Genomic DNA, 26,844 nt, shown 5'->3' with positions numbered 1-26,844 from the left:
TTTCCTCACCTCTTTGTGAGAGCTGATATGGTCGGACACACAAGATGTCTCAGATATGCTAATCCCAAAACACAGATGGGCCAGTACGTGGTCGCTGAGTGAGTGGGACACTTGGTTCTCTCCAGCAAGGAAACCTGCACTGCAGTGCTCTGAAGATGTTGCTCTTACTGCTGCATGACTCTGCCACATCTCCCCACTGTGGCACCTGACCATTATGTGCTGCCCATGAACTGTCAGTTTGGAGCCTGAGGCCAGGGATAAATCTGCCTGAGAGACAGGTTCTGTGTCAGGGAACTAAGGTGGAGACAAATGAGCAAAAGTTAAAGATGTCTGATAACTCTGTGTGCTTCTTGAAGGTCCTTATGGCTTTTACCCCTCAGGAAGACGAGTACAAAAGGGAAAAGAGAAGTCACCTGGTGCCAGTGGGAAATAGCCATGCAATAACAACAATGTGAGCCTGCTGTTCAATGAAGTGTTTTCTCCTCTGAAAAAAATCAGCTGTAAGTTTACGATCTCACTTTTCCATTTTTGCATGAGAATAAGTCTGTTAAATGCTCTGCAGAAGTGAATGAGACGTTTGTGTAAATAACTGCATTTTAAAATATGAACTTAAAACTCTAGGAAGCCTTTGTACACCCACCTTTGCCATCCCTCTTTTAGCTGCTCTGTGGCCCATTCATAAAATTCTCTTTTTACTTTTTAAAAAGCATTCATTGTTACCATGTTTGCGCTCTGGTATTTTTGCTTTGTCTTATAGGGACCAGCTGTTTTTATGCTAACCATTCAGCTCAGTGTCTGATCCTACAATCTTCTTCCTGACTGAAGCTCTCTGATCTTATATGAGCAAATATCTTGCAATGACATTTCACAATAATTGCAAAGACAGTGTAATAAACCACAGCAGAACTAGTTCTGGTGATGGTGGAGGATTCTGAGAAATGCTGTATGAAAGCAAAAGAAAAACAAGCTACAAGTTGGTTCTCCAGAATTAGAAAATGAAAAAAAAACAGTGCAAAGGTGGGCTGAACGGTTCGGAGGTGGAAGGATATTCTGATTTTGCTAAAAGCAACAGTACCACTAATGCTTTGCTCTATGCTTTGTATTCTTAGCCTTTTTTTTTCCTTTTCACATATTGAGAAACAGGATATTTTGAAGCAAGATAAGGCTTTCTCATTACTCTATATTTTTGTAGGGGATATTTCTTGTTAGTTCAAATGCATTGATTTCTTTCCAGATGCAAGATGAAAAACCTTCAGCCCCTAATTTGAGTAGGAATAGCATCCCCAGGAGCAGGATGGATGCCTGCCTAAATATTCCAGGTAGATCTTCTAAAAGGAAATTTTAGTTGTGATACAGGTGACAATTACATGAACACTGAAGTTACTTTCCCTCTGTTGTATTGCAGGTAGGTTTCCTTGTGAGTGAAAACCTTGCAGGCTGTTTTTTTAGTGATGTACTACTGGTATTTAGAAGACCTTTTTCATGGGAAAAATTGTGCAAAGTGGTGTGCGAAGTGTTGATTGATGTTTAAGTAACAACAACAAATGTTAGAGCAGGAACTCAGATCCAAATTCCTCTGAATTTCGGGGATATTCCAATCTCATTTCTAAGCTGTGCTTTTAAAATTTGTCTTTAGCAAATCTAAGTACATTATTGAAGATATTTTCTGAAATAGTTACCACAATCTTTCTCTGGGGAAGTTGCCCCCAAGAAAGTTTCTACCTATAATGAGAGGTGCCTTTACAGCCCATACAGACTGGCAAACTGAAAGTGATTTTGCATGTGATAACTACACAGTTGTACAGAAGACAGTCTGGAACAGCTCAGCCATCATCCCTCACTGCTTTATAATTAGTTACCTTAGTTTAACTTCCAAGCATAGAAAATAATTATCCTTCTGATCTGCCTTTTCCCATTACTATTTGGCAGCCTTGATTTAATTATATGCTGTAAAAAAACCTCTCTGCAAACTCTGCTGAAGAAACACAATTTTCTTTGAAAAGCAGCTAAAGCACGTTAGGGTTAAATGTAACTTTGTTCCCATAAGTGTCATTTGCCTGACTTAGAATTCTTTAATAGATACTGAGCAGGGCAGAACTGAAAGTATTTTTAATTTCAGAGCTTTGTATATTTACAGAGGGATTACAACAAACTTCTACACTTTATCTACATTTTAATAGGTCAATGTGAACATATGAAGTGTATTAAGGTGGACTGCCTTACTTATTAAACTTAATGTGCGTTCATCAAAAGCCCTCAGCAGTTGTATGGGATAGGGGCTGGAAAGCCATGCATGATTGAGGTCATGCATCCAGCCAGTTTGTAAGATGATCCCTCTGTACTGAGCCATCAGCCATCCTTAGCATAGGGGCGCACTCATACACGCATTCCTGTCAAGTCATCTTGTGAAAGGCTGCTTGCTTCCAGCTTGGCTTGAAAGTGCAACCTTAATAAAACTCACTGAAGTCTGAGAGAAAATAGCAGTTCTGCAGCAGATAGTGTAGGGGAAAGAGACCAGGATATGCATGTGCAGCTGACTAAAGCAGGCTACATGCTGGTCTGTAACACAGAGGAAACAATAAATCTTAACTACTATGCAATAAATATTCCCAATTTTAACTAAGGAAGCTATCCTCACAGTGAAATTAATAAAATAACAATTTATCAAAGCTTACTTACTAAAGTGTGCTTCTCCAATCCTTTTTCCAAAGACTTTAAAAGGGAAATTAAGAACAAATTTAAAGAAAGAGGAAGAAAAAGGTTTTCTTAAATTAAGGAAGGAAAGTAATAATAACATGTCAGTTTTCCTTTCCTTTGCTTTCCTGGCAGCAATTCTTGGTCATATAGGCTGTAATAACCAGCGTCGGGGTCCAGAAGCCAGTGGGAGAAGATTTAACCGGATTCAGCATGGGCAGTGCACCTATACTTTCATTCTGCCAGAACAGGACGGGAACTGTCGTGAAAGCACGACAGACCAATACAACACAAATGCTCTTCAGAGAGATGCTCCTCACGTGGAACAGGATTTCTCTTCCCAGAAACTGCAACATCTGGAACATGTGATGGAAAATTACACTCAGTGGCTGCAAAAAGTAAGTTTCATTTTTTCATTTCTCACTAAACAGATATTTTTGGTGATGCTTATGCTGTTCAAAGTTCTCATTAGTTCCTATGAGAACTGAGGTAATAAGGATTGATCTAGTTCTTAGCTGTGTAGGGGAGAAATTTTTCAGCTAGAGTACACCCTCCTCAGCAACTTCTTAAAGCTTTATCTCAAGAGACTGGGGATGTTTGTGAGCCAGAGAAAAAAATCCTCCAGAGACTCTAATGACAGGATTTACTAAGTAGTCTTGTAAACTCTACTTTTAGTTCACAGCTTCAAATGAGATGACATGCAGGATACCTGCTACTCTGACAGCAAAAGGGAGCACTTTAAAAAATCAGCATTTAAAGGTACTGGGTTAAGAATATTATTGTTTCTCCATAAATAGACCCTGTAATGCTATTGTACCCAGCTAATTGCTGGAAAGAAAAAGGAAGTATATAGGCATTCACACTCCTAGAACATTGCAGTGAACCTTTTTAAAAGTGTAGATTGTACTAGTCTTGAAACAGGCTGGTTTAAGTTCTGTGTGTATATATGCATTCTTTCATAGAAAGGGAAAAATGAGTTTGAAGGTGTTATAGTAACTTAGCAGAAGTAATAATTTTTAAGAAATTTTGCAATAGCTCTGAACTTCTAATGAACATTTTCAGTTTTTAATGTATGAGCTGAAGTTTAAGCTTGGAGAGATTTAAATATGTGAATAATTTCACTCGTATGATGAGTCCCATATACCTGAACAGGATTACTCACTTGTGTAAAATTACATACCTTGCAGAATCATGTCCATGCCCTGGTAATGAAAATGCCTTGTGGCAGCTGACAAGTAAAAATAAATAAACTAACAGTCTTTATATGCAACTATTTGTAATATTCCCATTCTCACACTGGCATTTTGACCTGGCAAAACTAGGAAAGTTGAGCAATTGAGTGATGCAACTAACCATGTAGGGTGGCACAAGAAAACTGCTGTACGTACCCATTTGAGAGATACATGATTTAACTCTAACACAAGTTCATATAAAGAATAAACATTAATAAAAATCCAGTGAAGACTCTACTAGATGAGCTAAAGCTTCATATTAGCATAGTTACTATTACCTATCTGATTTAAAAGTTTTGTTTCATCCAGACAGTATAAAAGACAGAAACGTGTTAAAAAGCATATGCTTCAAACCCCATCCACTAACCCTACTAAAATCTTTAGAGATGATTTCCTGATCTCTTGGTAAATTAGTTGTGTTCTTTGCATAGCTGGTTCTTGCAAGAGAGAAAAGACTCTGTCCAGTCTGTGACTATAAAACAAAATATAACTAAGCATTTCTTTTTTAGACTATTTTCCTCTTTTGTTAATATTTTGGCCTGCGTTGGGGGTATAAGGTTGGAAATGAGGGAATGTCTTTGTTACAGGAAAACATTTCTTAAGAAATTATTTTACTGTACCTTGGAAGGCTGAGGCAAGCCCTAAAAAGAGAAAAATTGTTATCTGTGTTTGTGCACGTATGATTTTACTTGAGCAAATTGCCTGCTGAATCATGCTTGTAAGACTTTACTTATTCTATGTTTGTCCACTAGAGACTGAACTAAGATCACTGTTTCACTATGAACTGAACTAAAGAAATATGAGTCTCTGGAGTGTGAATGTCTGAGTTAGGCTTAGTCTTCTTACACTTTGGAGGGAAATGATTAAACAAGTAGGGAGACCGGTGAAAGGAGTTTATATTTGAGTACTGTTTTCTTCTGTGGTGATTTTAAAACTGGCTATGGGTAGAGTCATCCCCCTCCTCCTTTCTTTCCCAGCCCTCAACACTCTGCTCCCAGGGGAGTACATAAAACTGGGATTGTGCACATATCCCCATGTGTCAGTTTTTCTTAGAATGAAAGGATTCGTTTCTCTTTGTGATGAAGTACGACTCACTAGGAACAAATGATGCTGATGCAGCTCCATTATAATGTCTCTGAATACTGAATTTGCTTTGTTGCTCTTGCCACTACAAAACATCTCAGCCATAAAGCATTTACTTTCTAAACAAGCATAATGCTAACTATAATGAATATATTATGCAGATATCTTACACTCTGCATTTATTTTTCCCCTGTAGATTTTGAATATCAGATATAACAGCTAATATACTAAGCAGCATTTTACAATGCACCTGCTGTGAACAAAGTAAACAATAATTAATATTTATAGGTCTATGGCTGGAAGTGAGTAGTTAAAATGAGAAATAATATTTAGGAATTTTAGATATATTCTGACTTACTTAAACAAAACATGTTTGTTACTTTGGTTAATATATATAACTTCTACTAAACTTATATGTAGGCGATGTTTGGCAAGGTAAATTATTTTCTCAGCCCATATACTAGCCTGCAATATTGGAAGAGTATGTATTAAGAAGGTTTGTAAGAATCATGGTTTGCTTAACTCTTCAGTATTTTAATTTAAAAATATTTTTTCTTGATATCTAAACTAACAAATTCCTAAAAGCAAAATAAATATTTTTGTTTAAAAAAAACCCCTATTTTTTAATGCTTAACCCAAAAGTGCTTCTTTGAAGTCCTACAAGCTTGATTGTAGATAAAATTGTGCTTGCTTGGGAAAACAATTACAAGCAATTAAATTCCCGCCTTCTCCATTAAGATTTGCATATCTATAGTCAGTGTAGCTGAGATTGGTTGGCAAACCACAGACACAGCAAAATGCTCAGCACAGAAACTACTCTGAAGAAAACGACTTGGTAAACATTTTTAGAGATTTTCCTAGAACTGTTTATTTTAATACCGGATAACTTTCTCTATTGTTTAAGCTTGGATTTCAGTTCTGCAATATGTTTATAGTGATAGTTCAAAACAAACAGTTCATCACATTTTACAGTAACTGACTGGCACACGTGATATTGTTTCGTATTTAATTTCTGCATCTAAGTATTGCCAAAGAGGAGTTGCATGAAATGTTACCATCATGTCTCATCTGGGAGCTTTCTGTTAGTCAGCTTGCTGAATTTACCATATCAGCGGACTCAGTGTACATTCAGGATTGCTATATAGATGAGTGTTTCATTTACTTACGCCTTAGTCAAAATAGTAGTAGTAATTGTTATTGCAGTAATGTGAGTTTTACATGATCCACTCTTTTTTTCCTGATCCTAAGAAGAATAATCTTAAGAAGAATTTCCTATTCCTAAGAAGAATATCATAGAAGTTTTAAATTAATGCTTAACAATATTATACTATATGAAGCTAACACAGATGTATAAGTTGAGTTGAAAGTTCGCCACAGTAATTCTAGTCAGCCAGTATGTAAACCTAGAATTTTTTAATTCCTTACCTGCCACTCTTGCTGTGTGAAATTGTGACAGAGCCTGCTCTGAAGAGGACATATCTAAGGAGTTGTCATACCATCATTTTATGAGGCAAATTTATATTAATTTAAAGACGTAGGTGGCCATAGTGCATATAAGATTCTGTCACACATTAAGAAACCAGTATCCCCTAATCAAACTATTACAAGAAACATTCAAAGTTCCATTTTATTTGTGGTTCTGTCTCACTGGGCATTTTGTAGGATAACACGTGACCTTAAAGTCCACATCGTATTTGGATGTTAAGTGCAACCAGGAGATGCCTGATGAACTCCTGTTAATTTTCATAAATAAATGCAAGTCATTAGATTTGGAATCTGCCATTTTGCTTGTATTAGCATTCCTAACAGGGTTATCTCAGGAATGGCCTTCCAGTGAATGTTTCATTTTTCAAGGTGGACCAGGGCTAAAAGGAAACATTGAGAAAGTTTCATCCAAACCTGACCACTAGCCTCCTACTTGGCATCCAGATTAAAACTGGATTTTTTGTCTAGACACAGAGGCTGTTCCAGGTGCTCCTTGTGCTTTGGTGTCAATTAATTTTCAGACTTAAAACATAGCCTCATCCTAGAGAGATCTGAAGTGTCAGTTCCCACACATAAGCTGTGAAACAAATGGTGAGATTCAAATTAGTGTGATTACTTATACAGTATGTACTGCTCAGTGGGTAAGTATATATAAAAGAAAAATTCAAGGAGCAAAAATGAGTTTATGGAATCAAAATTGGTTCTAAGAATCTTCATGTTTGAGTGTAAAACCAAAATTGCTTAGTTACCTGAGGTATTCACTAGGCAAGACTTCAAACTTGGAAATACCTGAAAGCTTTACATTATTGGGGGATAACCTATTTGGCAATGTTTTTTTTTGAGAAGCAGATAGTTCAGAAAAGTATATTGAAAGGAAGTCTCACATGTTGCCACATCTAGTAGCAAACTACTTTAAAAATATTTCCCATGCTTGGACAGAAGGCTTTATCATAATGTGCAGTAGAACCTGAATGTGTTTATTTTCAGTGATGACAGCTGTAATTAGGAACTTTCTGGTAACAATGAAATATTACATTTATTAGTCATCAGAACTGTCCAACCAACATGCCCAGTGGGAGATCTCCTTGGGAACACTGAGAGCTTTTCTAAATGAAACTGATATAAAGTAATTGGTGTGTCATTTTGAGGGTGCTGAGAACTCGTTGTTCCCATTCCCTTCTGTGGTTTGGACGCAATCTCCACTTCACAGTGCTGGGTGCCTTGGAAAAAAAAAAAAAGAGAGTCCATGTGGGAAAAGTATAGAGCTGGATATTTTAGTCCTGCATTATCCCACCCAAACTTCTGGCCAAAACCCAGAATACCCAAGATAGGTTTTTCTTTGCTGCGGGGAATCTCTCGGTGCTGTGTTAAGAGACAGTAGCAAGTCCAGGGGAAGAGCCAGACATCTGAACTGTCCTGTGGAAGTCTCTGTTTCTCTTCATTGACTCCAGGGAAATCCTGAGTGCCTCACTTCCTGATTTAAATGCCTCAGCTAAGCAGAATGGATTTAAGCCTTACTTCTGTCCGTGGCTGCAGCATAGTCTTCCCTTATGTCTGCAAGGAAATAATAAATTTTAAGTATTCATGTTTGCCTTTTCTTACACAGATATAGCACTATGACTCAATTACAAAAGACTGTTGGATGGCTTAATACGACATGTTTTGTGTTGCCTTTTCAGTCCTTCTGCTGGAAGGTGTTTGGTGCTATTGGCAGTTTATGTATGATAGTACTTTCAATGTTTATAGAAAACAATGTGAGACAAAAAAAAAAGTCTTTTGGAAGAAAATTAGTTTAAAAATAAATAACTAGAATAATTTGTAAAAAATAAGTGGTAAATTCAATAAAAATGAATCTGTAATGCTAAGTACATTTTGCAAGTTGCAGTCGAGTAAATGGATTATATATAACCTGCTAACAGTGAGAATAGTCCTCATTCTTGCAGTGTTCTTAAAAGCTGTTGAGCAGCTGCTGTTCCGGCGTGTATTCATTGAAGATGAATACAACTGTTGCTTAGTCTTGCACAGATTTTTAGGAAAACCGGTGTGGAACAGTTAGTTTTTCAGATGTATCGTTACCAGAAATTTTGGATGAACTTGTCCTTACCAAAACTATGCTCCCTTACACATACTGAAAGGTGAAGATACACAACAACCCGCTTGTACTCACGACAATTTACAGTTCAGCTTAGTTCATTCCTGTTCTCTGCATCTGCAGTAAGAGGCAGACAAGGAAGAGGTAGTAAATGAGGACCTTCTAGAACTGGTAACATTGTTTTAGCTGTGCTGTGGACTTCTTCAGCACTAACAGCTCAAGTGTCTGAATGATCAGCCCTGGTGTAAGTCTTCCCAGTAATATAAGGATTTACTCACCTGTTAAAGGGCTGAAGTTTGTTCAGGAAAAGGAAATTGAAATAGTTTCGAATTTCATAGGAGGGTTTCTTTTTCTTATGAAACAAGCTGTACTTTTATACAAGGTTATTCTTGTGCAACTATGTGTACATATTTTACACCGTGTTATGAAACACCAGGGTAGTAAATGTTCACTTGGAAGAGTAACTTAGAAATGCCATAAATTGTAGCACATTTGCATTATGTTCTCATTAATATTCTGCACAAATATCAGGCTTTGCTTTTCACTACCTTAGTTAGGAATAAGGTTAATCTAAAACTGTGTAAATCACTCTTAAACTGGGGTATGAAGTCTGCTCTGGGACTTGCACTTGTTTGATTATTCCTATTCAAAAATGATGCAACTCAAACTAATGTAACTTCCTTGTCTAAATGAAACATAACAGTGGGACTATGCTCAATATTGAACAAACATAAGGCCACAGACCATCAAAGCAAGACAGGTATGGGGTCAGCTGGGAAGATGCTGAAGTTGCACTATGCTACATTTCTAAAATTATTTACTTTTGGAATTAAAACAAACACCAAATGAAAGATTGATCAGAGATTATTTTATAATCTCTCAGAGGAAGTCATATAGAAAACCAGTATTCCTGTAAATAGATTTGCAGGAATGAATGAAATTTCTTATGGTCTTTTAACTAGTTTCTAGGAGCAGAAATTTAAAAACAAAAAATCCAGTAAGTAAAGGGTAATATGGTAGTTTTATAGTGGAATAGGTATGTTTTTAACAAAAGTGCTTTAAAGGTCTGTTATATGGTCAGTCATATGATTTGTGTTACTATTTCTATCTTAAAAAAGAGAGAAATAGGCTGAAAGTTGGAAAATCTGTGTTGAGCATCCATGAGTAAAAAGTGGCTGATCAAAAATTCTGTGAGAAGTCTGCAGAATTCCTTTGACTTTGGCATCTTGCCCTGGTGTGTAAGTGTGTGCACACATATACACATCTATATGCATTTAGCTTTTTGGAGTGTTTGGTGTTAATGTACATGGAAACCTGTTTCTAAGTGCTATGTTTTAAATCCATTCTTTCATTTTATACTTACTTATGTGCTGTTAGTCTGTTGTTCTCCTAGGTTTGACTTGTTGGCTCAAAAAAGCTAAAAGAGTTGGTAGCAAGATAAAATCTTGTGTATTGTACATGCATTAATTCTGTGTAAGCAGGTCCCTATACTCTGTTGCCTGTAATTATAAGCATGCTTTTTCTTTTGTCCTTTCCAGAATGCATATGAAGAAAGAATTTTCATATATTCTGGAAAAAATATTGCAACTTTGTACTCGCATCCCATAAATGACTCTAACTTTATGTTCTGTCTTTACACCTGGGTTGGAGCAATCTGCAGTTTCAATGCAGGATGGGGGGTGATGTGATTGAGAGCAGCCCTGTGGAGAAGGACTTGGGATGCTCATTGATGAGAAGCTCAACATGAGCTGGCAATGTTTGCTTGCAGCACCGGCCAACTTTCATGAGCAGCATTAAAAGTAGCGTAGCCAGCAGGTTGAAGGAGACGATTCTGCCTCTCTACTCTGCTCTTGTGAGACCTCATTTGGAGTATAGTGTCCAGTTCTGGAACCCCCAACATAATAAGGATATGGAACTGTTGGAACAGGTCTGGAAGAGGACCACAAAGGTGATCAGAGAATCGGAGCATCTCTGCTATGAGGACAGGCTGAGAGAATTTGGCTTGTTCAGCCTGGAGAAGAGAAGGCTGCAGGGAGACCTTATAAAGGCCTTCCAGTACCTGAAGGTGGCCTACCAGAAAGCTGGGGAGAGACTTTTTACAACGATTTGTAGTGATAGATGAAGGGGGGAATAGCTTTAAATTGGAGGGAGGAAGGCTAAGAAGAAATTATTCACAGTGAGGGTGGTGAGATACTGGAACAAGTTGCCCAAGGAATATGTGGATGTCATCTCACTGGAAGCGTTCAAGACCAGGTCAGATAGGAGCCTTGAGCAGGCTGGTCTAATGAGAGGTGTCCCTGCCCATGGCAAACAGTTTAAACTAGATGATCTTTAAGGTCCCTTCCAACCCAAACCATTCTATGATTCTATGTGTGCAAGACAAACCAAACTGTGCTTTCTGCATGCATGACATCTACTTCTTTAATAGGACTTGATGTACCTATGTAGTTATAATTTTCATCATGTCTTCTGGGATTTTTTATTTGATGGAGTGAATTCTTGCCATTTGTCATGTTTTGCCTAGTGGTCTTGCTGCCAATAATGCACCAGGCATTCCTTCTGCAACAGGAATGTATGGGAACAACCAAAACCCACTTGTTCCAGTTAGTAAATTGTCCGATGACTCTGTTCTGCCTGAGATTTTGGGTCCTGGTATTCTCTCTACTCTCTCTGTACCCAGCAGGCAAATAAGCTTGAGAGATTACCCTAGTGATAGGATAAACTGAGCATCCCTGCCAAGAAATTAAGGCAAATAGAGAACTGTGGAAGAAAACTGAGAGTATGAGTAGATGACCTTAGAAGGTAATTTGTCTTTTTTTTGAAAGCATGGCTCCCTTCACACTGGAGCATAGATGATCAGATTGGTGCTAATGAATTTTGAATCTAAAAAACACTTCTTCTGCATGCTGATATGACTGATCCTGACTTCTTTTGCATCTAAACTTCCTTTAAAAGCTTTCTGAGTGCAAGAGGATTTTCTTGAAAGATATTATCTATGTTCCAAAACTTTGCAACATAGATAGCATTGTTTAGCAGGCCAGGCTTTTAGTTTCCTCATCTGTGATCCACACTAGCCTAAATCTACAGAGGGAACTTGCAAGGTTTCAAAGACAAGCCCACTGGTATCGTTTGAGTGCTCCTGCCCACTGTTTTAAATATTACAGTAAACTTTCAGTCATTATTAAAGGCGCCAGCCTTTGAAGTGAAGTTCATGCTTCCGGGATATAGGTGAAAAAAACCCCTGATTCTCGATGAATAAATTTACTACTTTGAGATGTATTTTAGTATTTGACCTTCACTGCACTCTAAATCTGCAGAAAACATTTTATATGCACACAAAAGTCAAAGGAACAGTCCTATTACAATCTCTGGAGATGCTTTTAAATTTATCTTCAGGATTGTGGTAGACTTGCCTGCCCTTTGGATCATATTATTTGTGAAAGTTTTAAAGTTGTCAGCCTATGCTTAAGAAGTTTTTAAGTGCTTAAGAAGTCTGCAATCATGGTCTTGCACAGTGGGGGTTTAGGAAAAAAAAATGTAGTTTTTAAATGATGATTTTGTAATTGTTTTTTTCTAATGAAATTTCAATTTGGATTAAATCATCTATGGCTCTATTTAAATGTGCTGATTTCACTTTAATACATTCAGCTTTGAGTAGATTTAACAGTAATTACCTTCTTGGAGTTTTAGTTCTCCAGCAGAAGTCTTTTGCAGGAAAGAGAACTATAATAAATAAATCTCTTTTTTTAAGACTCTCTGATCAGGTCAGCATGTGGATAACCGTGAGGGTGAATAAGAGGGTCATTTATATGCCTTTCTCTTCTCTCTTCTGAATCAGGTGTTTGTGTGTCAAGAAGGCAATGATCTTCAGATGATTATCTCACTATCAGATAATTAGTTCCCCTAAAAACCTAACAATTTCTAGGAAAAACTGTGTAGAAATGACTTTATATTTCTGACATCTGACAGAAATATTTTATAAACTACCTAGTTCTCTGCAGTGTCTTCAAACACCAAAGGACTCAATGAGGACTGATGCAGCTTTTGAAAATCGGGCATTCATGTGTAGATAAAAGGAGCTGAAATAAGGATTTTGAATCACTGACTTTATCATTTAAATATTAAGTACTTTTATTTGTGTCTTAGTTAAATATTTATCCTCTACAATCTTAATTAATCAGGAAATTCCTGAGGCCTTCTAGACCACATCAGCAAGTCAACACAGTAACAGTCAGCCCCCAAATCATGATGCCTTTGGTGCTGTGCCTGGAATTTTGAGGATCTGCTTAGAGGGAAAGTTTTTCAAAGAGATGACCTAATCTCTTCCTGAATGAACTATTCCCCTTTGTTCCTTGGCTAAAACTTCAAACTTCACTGTGTGTGACTTACCATAGTGGAGATAAATGGTCAAGGGCCACCTATCTTTCCGCGTCACTTTTATCCTGTTAATGGGAAAGGCCATCCATGCTCTGCTAGAAAGTTTTTCTGCGTTACTATTTTTGTGTGAAGGAGATATGGACTGCAAAGTTCTTTATCACTTTAGCCTGCTAACTAGAGAGGCGATGATTAAGGTTGTTTCTCTTCACATTTTTCTTGAATGATCCGGTTTGATCTCTTGCTTTTTCCAAGAATTCTAGCTCATGCAGTAAATATCCTTTTGTAAATTCCTCTGACATTGTTTACCTCCATGGCATCATAGAGTTCAACTGTTATGGCCTCTGCCTTCATGTCAGTCATTTAAACATTATTTGTACCCATTGCAATGCCAGAGTTTTATGCAGGGAAGTGTGACTACTGTCATCTTATTTGCAGAGGCAGGTCAGGCACGACAAGTTGGCTAGGTGTCAAATGGCTACCATTAAAGGTGAAGGATGATTGTAGCAGAAAGAAATCAACAATCATTGTTAAAAGATAATTCTTTTATAGTTTGATCTGCTTGATGAGCCATTGTGCCCGTCACTGTGCAAAGATATAATAAACAGTTCTGTCTGCAACTAAGAAGTGTGGTGCTGGATGGGTGATTTTAAATCCTTATTAGCTGAGTTTTGCTGAGAAAGTTAGCCTTGTTTCACACACTACTGGCTTCCCTGAAACCAGGGTATTCATTGAGTTTCTGCATCTTGCCTCATTGGTAAAATGCTTGTACCCCATTGCATGCTTACGTACACCGCTCTAAAGACACGATGTAGTGTTTGGGTAAACTTCAGGAATTATCTATGATGAGCTTGTGGGCTGAGTCAACTGTAAATATAATAAGAATATATGAAGCTTTTTCAAGTGTGTTTTTAATGTTTTTACATTCCATAAAATATTTATGGGACAGATAATGCCCAAGGAAACTGAAGATGAGTTTGTAACTGCGGACTATTGTCCCTGGGAAAGGGACATCTCAGAGAAAGAGTGAGGGACATCCTTAAGGTGGGAGGTGAGGACAGTCCTTCAGAGCAAGGTGTCTGTCTATTTGAAGTTGATAGCGGGTTTTCATAGAAGTCAGACAGGAAGGGTGAAGCTTGTTGTAATCCATAAATTTGTGTGCTGCCCATAATATCAACACATCACTAAAGCACACACAGGAAAATAACCTGTCTTGCAATGACAGAAAAAACTGAAAAATTACTCTGGTGTACTGCTTGCTCAGTAGAATGCCCTAAAACAATGTAGCTGTAGGTTATCTTCTGGATGTGTGATACCATAAAGATCATAATGCTACATATTTCAGTAGTGTTACAGAAAACTTCATCATAGCTGAGGAAGAACAGAAAAATTATCTTTCTGAATTTAAGAAAAATAGAAAAGTATAAGACAAAGATGATGTTCAGTAGTATGTTTTAATGTGGAAACTATGATATTTCTAAATTTTGATGGTTATAAAAGCATCTGAAATGCAGATGATCCCCAGCTAAATGTTGGTAGAACAAGAATGCCATGTGTGGCAGCACAGGTGGTCAGCAATGCATCATCACCCTTACCAGGAATGCTCTTAAAAACTGCCAATGACAATCTCAAAAGTAACACTTGAGTTTGATGCATATACTTGAACATTAAGTGAAGAAATAACTTACTAGCACCGAGCAAACACAATGGAGAGTCTATGATGAGCTAAAGGTCAGAAATACTTGAGAGGCATTTGCCTAAGTTTTCCAGCTTTAGGTGTTGCAAGATCTAAGGACTTGACCCCAAAAGTGCCAAGGGTCCTGTTTTGAGTTGATGGTACTCAGAACTTTCTAGGAAACATCTGGCACACTACAGGATTTACTCCTATAAAATAACTTGTTTTCTTTTCACTATTAGAGAGTGTTATCACAAGCACATAGCTACTTTTCAGTAGACTTCAATAGGAGGTAGAACTAAGTGGTTATACTTTTGGATAAGTGATTCAGAATAAGAAGTCCAGAGACTCCCCACAGAAGCCTTACTATAGAGAATGATGCCACAAGAACTCAAAGCATCAAAAGAGGTGAATTGAAATTCCTTCCAGAGTTCACTTAGGGGATCACTTTACCCTAGGTACCTTTTTATTGCCAATGCATGATAACTGTGATGGTACATGCTGTACTGGAAACCAATAAGTCTTAAAAATACAAAAATATTTTATTATTGATATGCATACAGTGAGTGAATAAATTGTGTTTTAAAGTGATAACATGATATATTTACACATTGACTTTTGAAGTGTAATGGATGTACCAAAATAAAGAGAGGTACAAAATGAAACACAGACAAAAATAAAAGAAATTGTCTGGAATCCAGGTTCTTCAAGCTAGGATTATTTATTGTTTAGTACTAAAACAGTTAAGTCAAAGAAAAAAAGCAGCAGTTATTAGTTTCTACTTCAATGACTCCCAGTGTTCCCTGCAAAAAAATGCATTATGAACCCTAAAACTGGAAAAAAAGTTCCTTGATCCAGGATTTAACATTCCTACACATCTTGGAAATGTCTAGTAATTTGGCCACTGACCTCCTGGGGTATTTCCTAGAAGCAAAATTGAGTAAGATTGAGCTATTTATTATTTTTTTTCACATTTATGGGCATGAAGATATGACATGAATTCTTGATTGGTAAACTATGAACGAAGTATGACATCCTTTTACTTTTTGTACATTTTTAAGACTACTTCAACATGCAGCGCTACAGACTAGGAGAAGTCTGGCTGGAAAGCTGCCTGGAGGAGAGGGACCTGGGGGTGTTGGTTGACAGCCAACTGAACATGAGCCAGCAGTGTGCCCAGGTGGCCAAGAAGGCCAATGCCATCTTGGCTTGTATCAGAAAAGACGTGACCAGCAGGTCCAGGGAGGTTATTCTCCCTCTGTACTCGGCACTGGTGAGACTGCACTTCGAATCCTGTGTTCAGTTCTGGGCCCCTCACCACAAGAAGGATGCTGAGGCTCTGGAGTGAGTCCAGAGAAGAGCAACAAAGCTGGTGAAGGGGCTGAAGAACAGGCCTTATGAGGAAAGGCTGAGAGAGCTGGGGTTGTTTATCCTGGAGAAGAGGAGGCTGAGGGGTGACCTCATTGCTCTCTATAACTACCTGAAAGGAGGTTGTAGTGAGGAGGGTGCTGGCCTCTTCTCTGAAGTAACGGGGGACAGGACAAGAGGGAATGGCCTCAAGCTCTGCCAGGGGAGGTTTAGGCTGGACATTAGGAAAAAATTCTTCACAGAAAGGGTCATTGGGCACTGGCAGAGGCTGCCCAGGGAGGTGGTTGGTTCACCTTCCCTGGCAGTGTTTAAGGCACGGGTGGCCGAGGTGCTAAGGGGCATGGTTTAGTGTTTGATGGGAATGGTTGGACTCAATGATCCGGTGGGTCTCTTCCAACCTGGTTATTCTATGATTCTGTGATTTTCATTCATTACTTTGCTGCTGAAATCATGCAGAGCTCCTGAAATTACAATCAAAACTCTTTGGTTCTTTGTCACTAGAATTAGGGTTTTTTTTTTTGTCACTAGCTTTGGGTTTTTTCTCTGTATTATAATTCACCATGATTGAACACTGGAAATGTGTTTTATGGTAAATTTCCCTTTGTTGTTCCTCTTATTCAAGATGACACCCCAATATTGGCTATCTCAATGTGGATTTGCATGTTGTTATATTTTAATTTCCACAGTAAAATCTTTCTGAAATATTATAAGAAAACTGAAGCAAAATTAATTTTAGAATACTACTCCTAGTGCAATACAAGCTTTATATTGTGAGACAGCTTCACATCCTCAGTCAGAATTATTCAGTGTTTATTCTGTCAGAGTGGGTATTAATTTTAGGGCTGCTTCTGTCAGACTTAGTCTGGCGTTGCCATCACGTGGTTTCCAGGTGCTGCTAGAATGAGCCCTTACCAAAAAGAATGACTAGAAAAAAATAGTAATTTCCTATGGGAACACAAACCCCAAGGAAGTTTTCAACACATTCCACAAACTCAAACCGTTATCATTAAATAGCCTCAAAAGGATTAGAAACTGAAAAAAAAAAAAGTCTCTTGACTCTCACTCGGAGTGTGATGTTAATGAATTCCTGTGGAGTTTGGCCCGATGCTGCTCACAGTGAATCAGCAGTAAAAATGTGAACTCAGTTCCTGTCCAGGAAAGGGCATTTCCCAACCTCAGGCCCACCCAGTTGATGTTGACCCCTCGCCCTCTCCCTCTCTCAGCACTTTTCAGGTAGAAGTTCCAGGTCTACTTTTTTTGGCACCAGTTCTCTGGATTCACCTACTTCAAAACATCTTTGCCCTAATGCAAGAAGATTTCTTAACAGTAAGAGACAGATTTCAATTCTGTTCAGACAAAACCTATTTGGCAGAACAGGAAATTCCCAGATGGTCAGGAGGAATTTTAAAGAGCTGGAAGGATACGTTGCAAAACGCTAGCCTGGCACCCACAGAGGCTGAAATCTGTTATTTATAGAAAAGCAGAGGCAGAAAACAGATGGTGTTCTTCCTTGCAATATACTCTGCAATCATTGCATTGTGTCAGCATAAATTTGTGGGGTACCACAAGAACTGAGATGATACTCTGGTCTCTGTCCATAGCCAGTTTTTCCTTCTGCATGCCTAGAAAGATGCCAGCTAAAAACACTTGCAGAAGTGGGTTTGTAATACAAAAAGTACCACTTTTAGAAAGACCTGGAACAACGGCAAAAGTCAGAAATCATGTCAACGGCATCGGTGGAGTGATGCCAATGTCAATCTGCTGCAGCTGAAAGAAGACTCAAGCCCCGTCTGTGAGAAGCAGACAAACTCAGATATTTTCGTTCATTTGAAGACAGGATTCTGTGTGCATCTTTTATTACATGCACAGCCTTCCACCAGCTCTCCCCAGGCCTGAAAGTCAGATGTATGTCTCATAAGAACAATTTTATAAAGACATTTTCAGTATTTCCTTTTTTATTCCCATCAAAAAGAACATAAATGCACCATTGCCTATCATTTTTTTTTCAGTATACCTCTTTCCAGTCCCTCCAAACACCAAAGAAGACCAAAGATACCTGTTGAAACAGGAGCACTCAAACTCATCAGGCAGATTATCTTAATATAAATCTAGTCTTGGATTTTATCTGCCTTGTATTTTCAGGGGATGTTTGTGGTTTTGGGGTTTCTTTTGATGAAACCAGTCAGGAAATATTTTGGTTTCTTTTTCTAAAATGTTTTAAAATAGAAGAATCCTTTCTGTTGACATTTTCTGTAGATTACTTGGACATTTCCATAAGATATTTTTGTGACAGAATTGCTACTTGGTAAATGTATCCTTGTTAGAGAACTCTCAACCTGAGAGCTTGAGAGATCAGATAAATGTAGCTACATGACAGGGGGCAAACATTGCAAACCAAAATATTGTGCTTTTCAGCCAAAAGGTTCTTAGTTAGACAATGTCTCTTTCTTACTTATCTATATATTTATAAATTAATCTTCCTTTTATTCTAAAAAACTTAGCTTTTCATATACTGAAAAAAATGTCACTGGAAAACATTTTTCTGCTGATACAGAGAAAATCAGCAGACTGCTACAATATGACTGCCTTGGGCCTGACTTGAGTGAAGTAGAATCAAGTTCCAGTATTGTCTTGGAATATGAAGGAGAAGTCTAAGTGTAATGTCCATGTACAGGCATAGTGCAAGTGCAGATTTTTGAAAAGTGATGAACTGTGTTGATGTCCTCCTGTTTATCTGTGAACAGTTGCTTCTGCAGTTCTTCTTTTTTTTTTTTTCCTGAAAAAGATAGAGAGAATATGTATGCGGAATGTTGTTGACACAGAAAAGATCATGCAAATTGTCCCACTGAAGAAGAGACGTTTGAGTTCAAAGAGAACTATTTGTAACATTTATTCCACTGCCCTGGTTTTTGGTGTAATTAAGAAAAATACTTTTTAACTGTTTAATTTAGTTCATGCTGAAGGAAAAAAAAAAAAAGCTGTAGAAAAAGCTCTTGTAGCAATTATGTTGTGAAACAAAAAAGGAGATCCATACTAAACTCATGATAACATTCCACTGTTTTGTTTAGAGATATGCTAGAAACACATATTTGGATGCTGCAGAGATGATTTGAAAACCGGGGGCTTTTTTCCCCCTGAACTTTGTGGATCCTGCATGACTTGGCAAACAGGGTTATATGTCATCCCTCTGGCATCTTCTGATGATGGTGATGCCTTTTAATACTTTTTTGTCAAAAATGTCTTTCAGTGTCCTGTATAATTTACTAGAAACAAAACCACTTTCCACCAGGGTCAGCATGATGACAGGTAAAATGCAGAGCAATTGTCACCTTGTATAGATCACAGTAGAAACTTATTGAAATGATTGTTGAAATGTATATGTTTCATTATTTCATGTAAAGAATGTACATTGAAATCCTTTGTTTAATCACCAACAGGAAAATCATACATTTTAACAGTGGTTTTGAAGTAATTTTTAATTCATTTTCATTTTAATATACATTGTTTGAAATATAAAAGTCCCTGTAAATCAGAACATAGGAGGAAATGTACAATCTGATTTTCACTGGGACTGTGACGCCTACCCCTGAGTTTAAGAGGATAAGCTGGTGCTTAGTATCATTGCCCATCTACAAGAAGGCTCAGAGGGAGGACTCAGGAAATTACAAGTCTGTCAGTCTGACCTCAGTGCCGGGAAAAGTCATGGAACAGGTCATTCTGAGTGCTATCATGAAGCACATGCAAGAGAACCGGGTGATCAGGCCCAGTCAACATGGGTTCACAAAAGGCAGGTCTTGCCAAAATAACCTGATCCCCTTCTATGACAAAGCGACTTGCTTACTGGATGAGGAAAAGGCTGTGGATGTGGTCTTCTTGGAGTTCAGTAAAGCCTTTGAGACAGTTTCTCACAGCGTTCTGCTTGAGAAACTGTCAGCCTCTGGGCTGGACAGGCGCACACTCTCCTGGGTGGAAAACTGGTTGGATGGCTGGGCCCAGAGAGTGGTGGTGTGTTAACTCCAGCTGGAGGCCAGTGACAAGTGGGGTTCCCCAGGGCTCAGTGCTGGGTCCAGCCCTGTTCAATGTCTTTATCAATGACCTGGATGAAGGCATCGAGTGCACCCTTAGCAAGTTTGATGATGACACTAAGCTGGGTGGAAGTGTGGATCTGCTGGAGGGTCAGGAGGCTCTGCAAAGGGACCTGAACAGGCTGGACCGCTGGGCTAAGTCCAATGGCATGAGGTTTAATAAGGCCAAATGCCAGGTCCTGCACTTGGGGCACAACAACCCTGTGCAGTGCTACAGACTAGGAGAAGTCTGTCTAGAAAGCTGCCTGGAGGAGAAGGACTTGGGGGTGTTGGTTGACAGTGACCAAACATGAGCCAGCAGTGTGCCCAGGTGGCAGGTCCAGGAAGGTTATTCTCCCTCTGGACTCGGCACTGGTGAGGCCGCACCTCAAATACTGTGTTCGGTTCTGGGCATCTCACGACAAGAAGGATGTTGAGGCTCTGGAGCAAGTCCAGAGAAGAGCAATGGAAGCTGGTGAAGGGGCTGGAGAACAAGTTGTATGAGGAAAGGCTGAGGGAGCTGTGGTTGTTTAGCTTTGAGAAGAGGAGGCTGAGGGGAGACGTCATTGCTCTCTATAACTATCTGAAAGGAAGTTGTAGAGAGGAGGGAGCTGGCCTCTTCTCCCAAGTGACAGGGGACAAGAGGCAATGGCCTCAAGCTCTGTCTAGGGAGGTTCAGACTTGACATTAGAAAAAAAATTTCATGGAAAGGGTCATTGGGCACTGGAATGGGCTGCCCAGGGGGATAGTTGAGTCACCATCCCTGGAGGCATTTAACAGACGGGTGGATTAGGTGCTGAGGGGCATGGTTAGTGTTTGATAGGAATGGTTGGACTCTATGATACTGGAGATCTTTTCCAACCTAGTGATTTGTGATTCTATGAAAATCTATGCACAGATTACATTTACAAAGGTGACTAGTAATCAGGGTGTGTGAGCTGCAATGTGGGTGTCTTAGAAACTGCAGAATCAACAGCTGTTGAAAATTAGACCTATTAAGAAGTTTTGAAGTTGTTCAAAATGAGAGCTATCTCAGATCAGACAGTATGAAGGGCAGTCTTGTAAATATTAAGTCAACAAGACACTAAAATTCCACATTGTTATGCAGTTTCCAGGTTGTAAAGGCAGAGAGTTTCTCTATAGATTTTTTAATTATTGTTATTACTTTTTTTCCTGCCCATGATCCTTTTAAGGACTAAAACAAGTATCCAACAGGACCTCTATACTCTTTACCATTTCGGATATTGTGGATGAATCTGCCTTATATGAACCTAAGACAAAGTCTGTTCACACACATATGTATCCTTAGCTATTTTTTTGATCTCCTTACTTTTGAGATTAATTGGATTTGCTTGCAGCCAAGCACTTGCATGTCCCATGCTGGCCTGCCAACCTGCAGCAGAGTGAAAGGAAAGGTCTGGACACTGGGCCACTGTAGAGCTGGGTGTGAAGTTGCTTCCTCTGGAGGTGGTGGTTGAGTCACCTTCCCTGGAGGTGTTTAAGGCACGGGTGGACAAGGTGCTAAGGGGCATGATTCCTTCTAGAACACACCCTGTCAACAGACCTGCTTCTGCTTTTCTACTTACAGTTGAAAGTAGAGATTGAACCCCTGAATAGGACTTATTTTATATGCAAAAACCAGTAAATGGATCCACTTTGCATCAAGCTTGTGGTAGCATAGCTCTAGCAGAGACCATGTATCAATGGCAGGGATGAGTTTGTTATAAACTAGTTACAAAACATGAACATTTGCAAAGGGATTTGTCTCTACATAGAGTTTTTGATTAAATTCTTCAACACCCTTCTTATATTTTTTGATACATATTTTTGACTTGGTCCCCAGGCAAAGGTCATTCATTGCAGAACAAATAACTATGACAATATGGATATTTAATTGACTTTTTATGAGTGAATCTGATGTTGCCACATATTTACCTATACCCGCCTTGTGTGAATTTTCAGATATGAAAGGAAAGTGGAGTGTTTTTACATATTGATATTACGTGCCTGTTTCTAAATTTGGCATGTTTACTATACCGTACACAATTTTAGCTGACTCTTCATATGTTTCCACATGTCTTGTAATGTAGGTTTCAGAAAAGCTGTGTTCATATAAATATTTAGAATAGCATACTTTTGCTTGATTTATAATTTTCTCAAATGTCTTCTAGTTTAGAATAACTGGCTTGTTAGGTCAAGCCACTGTTATCTCTTTTATGTAACATGTAAGGGAATGAACTATTAAAATACATAAGCACAACAAATTTGATAAAAATGTAAGAAATATCAGCAGTAAAGACACTACTCTACTGTTAAGCAGCAAAGACATAAAATTTTATGTAGGAAGAAGGAAAGAGAAAAAAAGATTCCAACATACAATGTTATTGTGTATGAAAATTTCTAGACTTTACCACTAAACAATATCTCAAACACTCCTTGCAAAACAAAACAATATTTTATGTGACCTTGTAGGATTATCTGTATTTTAATATCCTTTATTATATCAAGGCTTTGGAATACTAATTCATATGTACACATAATTTTGAATATATGGTTCCAAGCATATGCTTGATTTAAATTGTCACTAAGCTCAATACATACTCATTTTCATTTTTGTTCTACTTTTATGTTTTCCATTTTTTGCCCGACATTCATAGCCAGCTGAAAGGCTTTTTCTTTGAGCAACACCCAAAAAGACGCAGAGGAAGGCAGCTAGAAAACTCTAATGTATGAAGGCATCCAAAAATTATTATGTTGCCTGGCCCGAGGGGCTATGATGAGAAGTGAGACTGGATGTGGTGAATACACTTTGAATTAATGATCACTACTAGAATAGAAGATTCTGAGAGATCAGCTTTCATCTGAAGGTAGTTGAAGTTCCAATTAGACCAACTTTCATTTCAAATTCTTACTGTATCATGGAAACACTGAAAAAGTGATCTTTTCCTCTTTCAACACATGATCCAAAGACAATTTGGAACAGAGAACCTTTCACACACACGCACGCGCGTGCGCACACACACATGCGCACGTGCTTATATATAATCTTTTTTGCTTTCCAGTTTTGATCCAGAATTACCTAAGCTGTGTTAACTGAGGACACTATCTTGAAGAATAAGGTGCAAAAATCATTGAGTCTCATCTAGGAATTCATAAACGCTGTAGCAGAAAGACATCGAGACTCAAAACATCTGTAGTTTTGAATGACAGTCTATATATCTTGCAAGAATACTTTCAACACTTTCTGTTTATTATTTACTGTCACAGAATTCACTTAAATTGACTTCAGAAATAATGTTAGTTAACTGCAGCACAAATGTGAAAAGGAATCTTTCTTCAACACTGGCTGATTTAGTTGGAAGTTGGCATAAAAATAAAGTCCTGAAAAATAATGTGGTAGAGTGTTCTGTTCAACTATCTTTTAGAAAAGACACATTTTACCTGGTCATGGTGAAATTGAGATATACAATAATTCAATTGATTTGAGGGCAAAATACAGCTTTTAGTAACAATTTTAGTTTAATTTAGTGCAGTTTTCTCTTGTTGCTTACTTCTATTCCTAATCTATATGATTTACAGGGATTAATAGGTTGATTTAAATTTGAGTTTCCTATTTTTCATGCTTATCAAGGACTTATATATTACAAACTCATAAAATACACTGAACTTCAGCACCTTTACTGAATATCCTGAACAACTGGAAGATGAATGAGAAACAGGACTTTAAAGATAGGAAAGAGAAGTCATTTTATAGACAACAATCATGGCACCTTTTTTCCTAACTGAAATAAAATGATTCTTTAAACATTTTTTGCCAGTTTAGTTCTCTGTGCTTCCAGTCACCACAGTGGCACTTTTATGCACTTGTTTACATGAGTGTAGACATTCAGATCTGTACAAATTAGTCCAGTCTCTCCACGTTTTTTCTTTAGGAAATGTTAACTAACAAACAAGACATACTCCTTTTCTAGTATACACATCGCATCACCAATGTCTCAGTCCCTCTCCGAAGTTCTGATTTCAGCATCATCCACTTCTCAATAGAAGCTTTAATGTAGTGTTTTGCCTATCTACACTATGTCTTAATTTTTAGGCACCAGTAAAATTGATCAATTTTTGTGTATGTGTGTGTCACACATATTAACAGCACTGTTAAATTAAGAACTCTATTAACCCTTTGTACTTTCTTTTTAGTTCAACCCAATCCCTCATGTGTTTGTTCACTTCCTTAACAAATTATTAAAGTTGTACTGGTATTTTTATCATCATTATCTGCTGAAATATAGGGTTAGAATATTCAGTGTAAATTACCTTTATTGTATTTCCTATGTGGAGAAATGATAGCTATGAAGGATAAATTAAAAAAACCAGTCTATTTGATTTGATCACTATTATTACAGTTTCTTTTAATTTTCTCCAATTTTTAATAATTTAAAGACCAAAGGTTATTTCGACCATTTTATTCTTTCTTAAGTAGTTCCCCCATTTAACAAGAAGCATGACAGCAGCTATATGAAGTCACATCACACCTACATCTGACTCAGCATAATGTCTCCAACAGGAAGTGCTTAAGGAATTGAAGAAATATTATATTTTTATCTGAAGTCTCTGAATTTCTAATAATGGGGATATCAGAAATATCTGATAGATGCTTTAAGCCAGAATTTGAGTTCAACATACTTAGTAACAAACTGGATTTTACTTCTTATCTAGTACTTGTCTAATCTCCTTGTTGTCTAGTCTCATCATGTGCTTGCCTAGTCTCATGTGCTTGCCTAGTCTCCATTTGAGCCAAATATGATGAGGTTACTCTCCCAAATTGATAAACGTATAAAAATTTATATTTCTTAAATTACAATTAATGTAAAAATACTTTAAAATTCAGATAGAGAATATTTGTGACCATTTGCCTTCGTTAAAGTGCTTGGGGATTATTTTCACTTGATGACAGAAACTTGCATTTCTAGATGTTAAGTATCCACTGCCTCACTAATCTCCATATAAATATTTTTATAGAAAACTGAAGCAAAATGTTTATTCAGTTGTAGGGCCATACAAAGATTACCTTTACTTTTCAACATTTTCTTCACCACCTAGTTGCCTTGTTTCTTTCTTCCTTTCTTGCTTGTTTTCTTTTCATTTTTCTTGAATAAATATTTTTCTTTACAGCATAGGAATTTTTTTCCTCCATAATATATTTTTCCCTTTGATCATTCATAATAGCTATTTTCCAGCTCTCACACTATTATTCAGGTAGTTTCAATAATTTTTCAGCATTTGAAAGTTAGGTTTCAGTTTGATTGGGAATTGCTATTCAAAATATTCTGTGAAAGGAGATATGATCCTGGCTCAGTAACAGGCAGTCTGATGAGCTGGCTTTGTTCCATAGGTCTTGGATTCCCTCAGATCCCAGGGTGTAGAGGAACTGGAGTGCCTAAGAGTCAAAGCTGACCCCAAAACCTTGGCACTTGGATGCTATGGCTCTCATGAGCTTCAAAAATCCCTAGCTTCATGTCTGTCCAGGCCAAAATTGAGCCAAGAGCTTGCTAACCTTGAAGAACCTGGGACCCTGGACTTTTGCAACGTGCAATCCCAGGGCTTTCTGGGTCACAGGTCCTTGTGAATGCATTCAGTGGCTCTTTGCAGAACTGGGAGCTTGGAAATGTCTTTGTGTTGGGCCACATGGGACCCTGGAATTGGAGGTGACAAATCCTGCCTGGAAAGTAGGTTTGCCTTGCAGCTTTGTATTTTAACTACCATTGTGAAACATTCTCATAACAATAATTTGGAATTGTTTCAAGGGGAAACAGTTTTGGAGCAGTGTTAAGATCTGCAAATTTCTGGAAGTTTTGCTCTTACAAACACAAATATATGAGAAAAGAGCATTAGAGGTATCTTGCAATGGTGTTGTAAGTTTGATTTCAGCCCTTGCATTACATTTGCCCTTGAGAGCAAGATGTGTCATTCGGTTTTCGATGACCCCAAGATTGTTTTCACATAAGGATACGTATGCAGATGTGTGTATGGTGTGCACATCATGATTTTAGTTAGAGTGTGGGAGAATACATATTTTGTTATTTTTCCTCAACGTGTTTATGTTGGAATTCCATAATAATCATAATTCTACTTCACCTAAAATCATCAGGAGTTTGGTAACAGATTTCAGTTAAAACAAATCAGACTTTAATTCAGAAATAAACAAATTCTTTGGCATGTTGAGTCTGTGTCTTTTCTTAATGGTTATGAGATGAGAATTGTTGCTTTTTAAAACTGGAATGTGGTTTGTGTAATACATGGACATAAACTAAAACAAAAAATATTTCCAGAACAAAAGTGACAGGGTTGTTAGGGTTCTAGTAATGTGGATACTTACTGGGTTTGGTTAATTATCCTTTTCTTTTTGCCTAACGGAACAAAATACAGTTTTAGTATCTGGCTAAGAATTCAGGATGTTACCTGTATTTAGCACTTAACATTACTAGAACTTTATGTGGGATCAGACTCCAAATATTCAGATGATTACCGCATCTTCATATGTGTTAAGAACTGTATCAGCTTCTTTATTATGTAAAATCTGAACTAAGAATCTTACAGGAGAAACATTTTTCCCTTAACTTTTCTAATATTTTCTTGCCTGAGGAGCCAGGAAGCTTGTGAAACAGTCTTTCCCTCAGAATCAAAGAATGGTTTGAGTTGGAAGGGACCTTAAAGATCACCTAGTTCCAACTACCCTGCCATAGACAGGGACATTCCACTAGATCAGGCTGCCCAAGGCTC

General features: G+C 37.8%; 1 protein-coding gene and 1 long non-coding RNA gene across 2 annotated transcripts in view; one reads left to right on the top strand and one right to left on the bottom strand.

Annotated features, from left to right (window-relative positions):
- Positions 1 to 2,398: 2,398 nt before the first annotated feature.
- ANGPT1 (angiopoietin 1) overlaps positions 2,399 to 26,844 on the top strand; it is a 170,138-nt gene continuing 145,692 nt past the window's right edge. The window contains exon 1 of the mRNA XM_069854533.1: positions 2,399 to 3,092. Within this exon, the coding sequence (XP_069710634.1) occupies positions 2,796 to 3,092 (297 nt within the window). The 5' untranslated portion in view covers positions 2,399 to 2,795. The remainder of the gene's footprint in view (positions 3,093 to 26,844) is intronic.
- On the bottom strand, positions 2,848 to 4,642 carry LOC138719335 (uncharacterized). The gene is made up of 3 exons (XR_011337201.1): positions 4,547 to 4,642; positions 3,875 to 3,922; positions 2,848 to 3,050 (listed from the first exon to the last, which is right to left on the bottom strand). It is a non-coding gene; the product is annotated as an uncharacterized lncRNA (long non-coding RNA).

This window comes from Phaenicophaeus curvirostris, chromosome 3 (genome assembly GCF_032191515.1).
Source record: "Phaenicophaeus curvirostris isolate KB17595 chromosome 3, BPBGC_Pcur_1.0, whole genome shotgun sequence".
Classification (NCBI taxonomy): Eukaryota; Metazoa; Chordata; class Aves; order Cuculiformes; family Cuculidae; genus Phaenicophaeus; species Phaenicophaeus curvirostris.
Note: the sequence above shows the minus strand (reverse complement) of the source record. Positions and strands in the feature narration are given on the sequence as shown.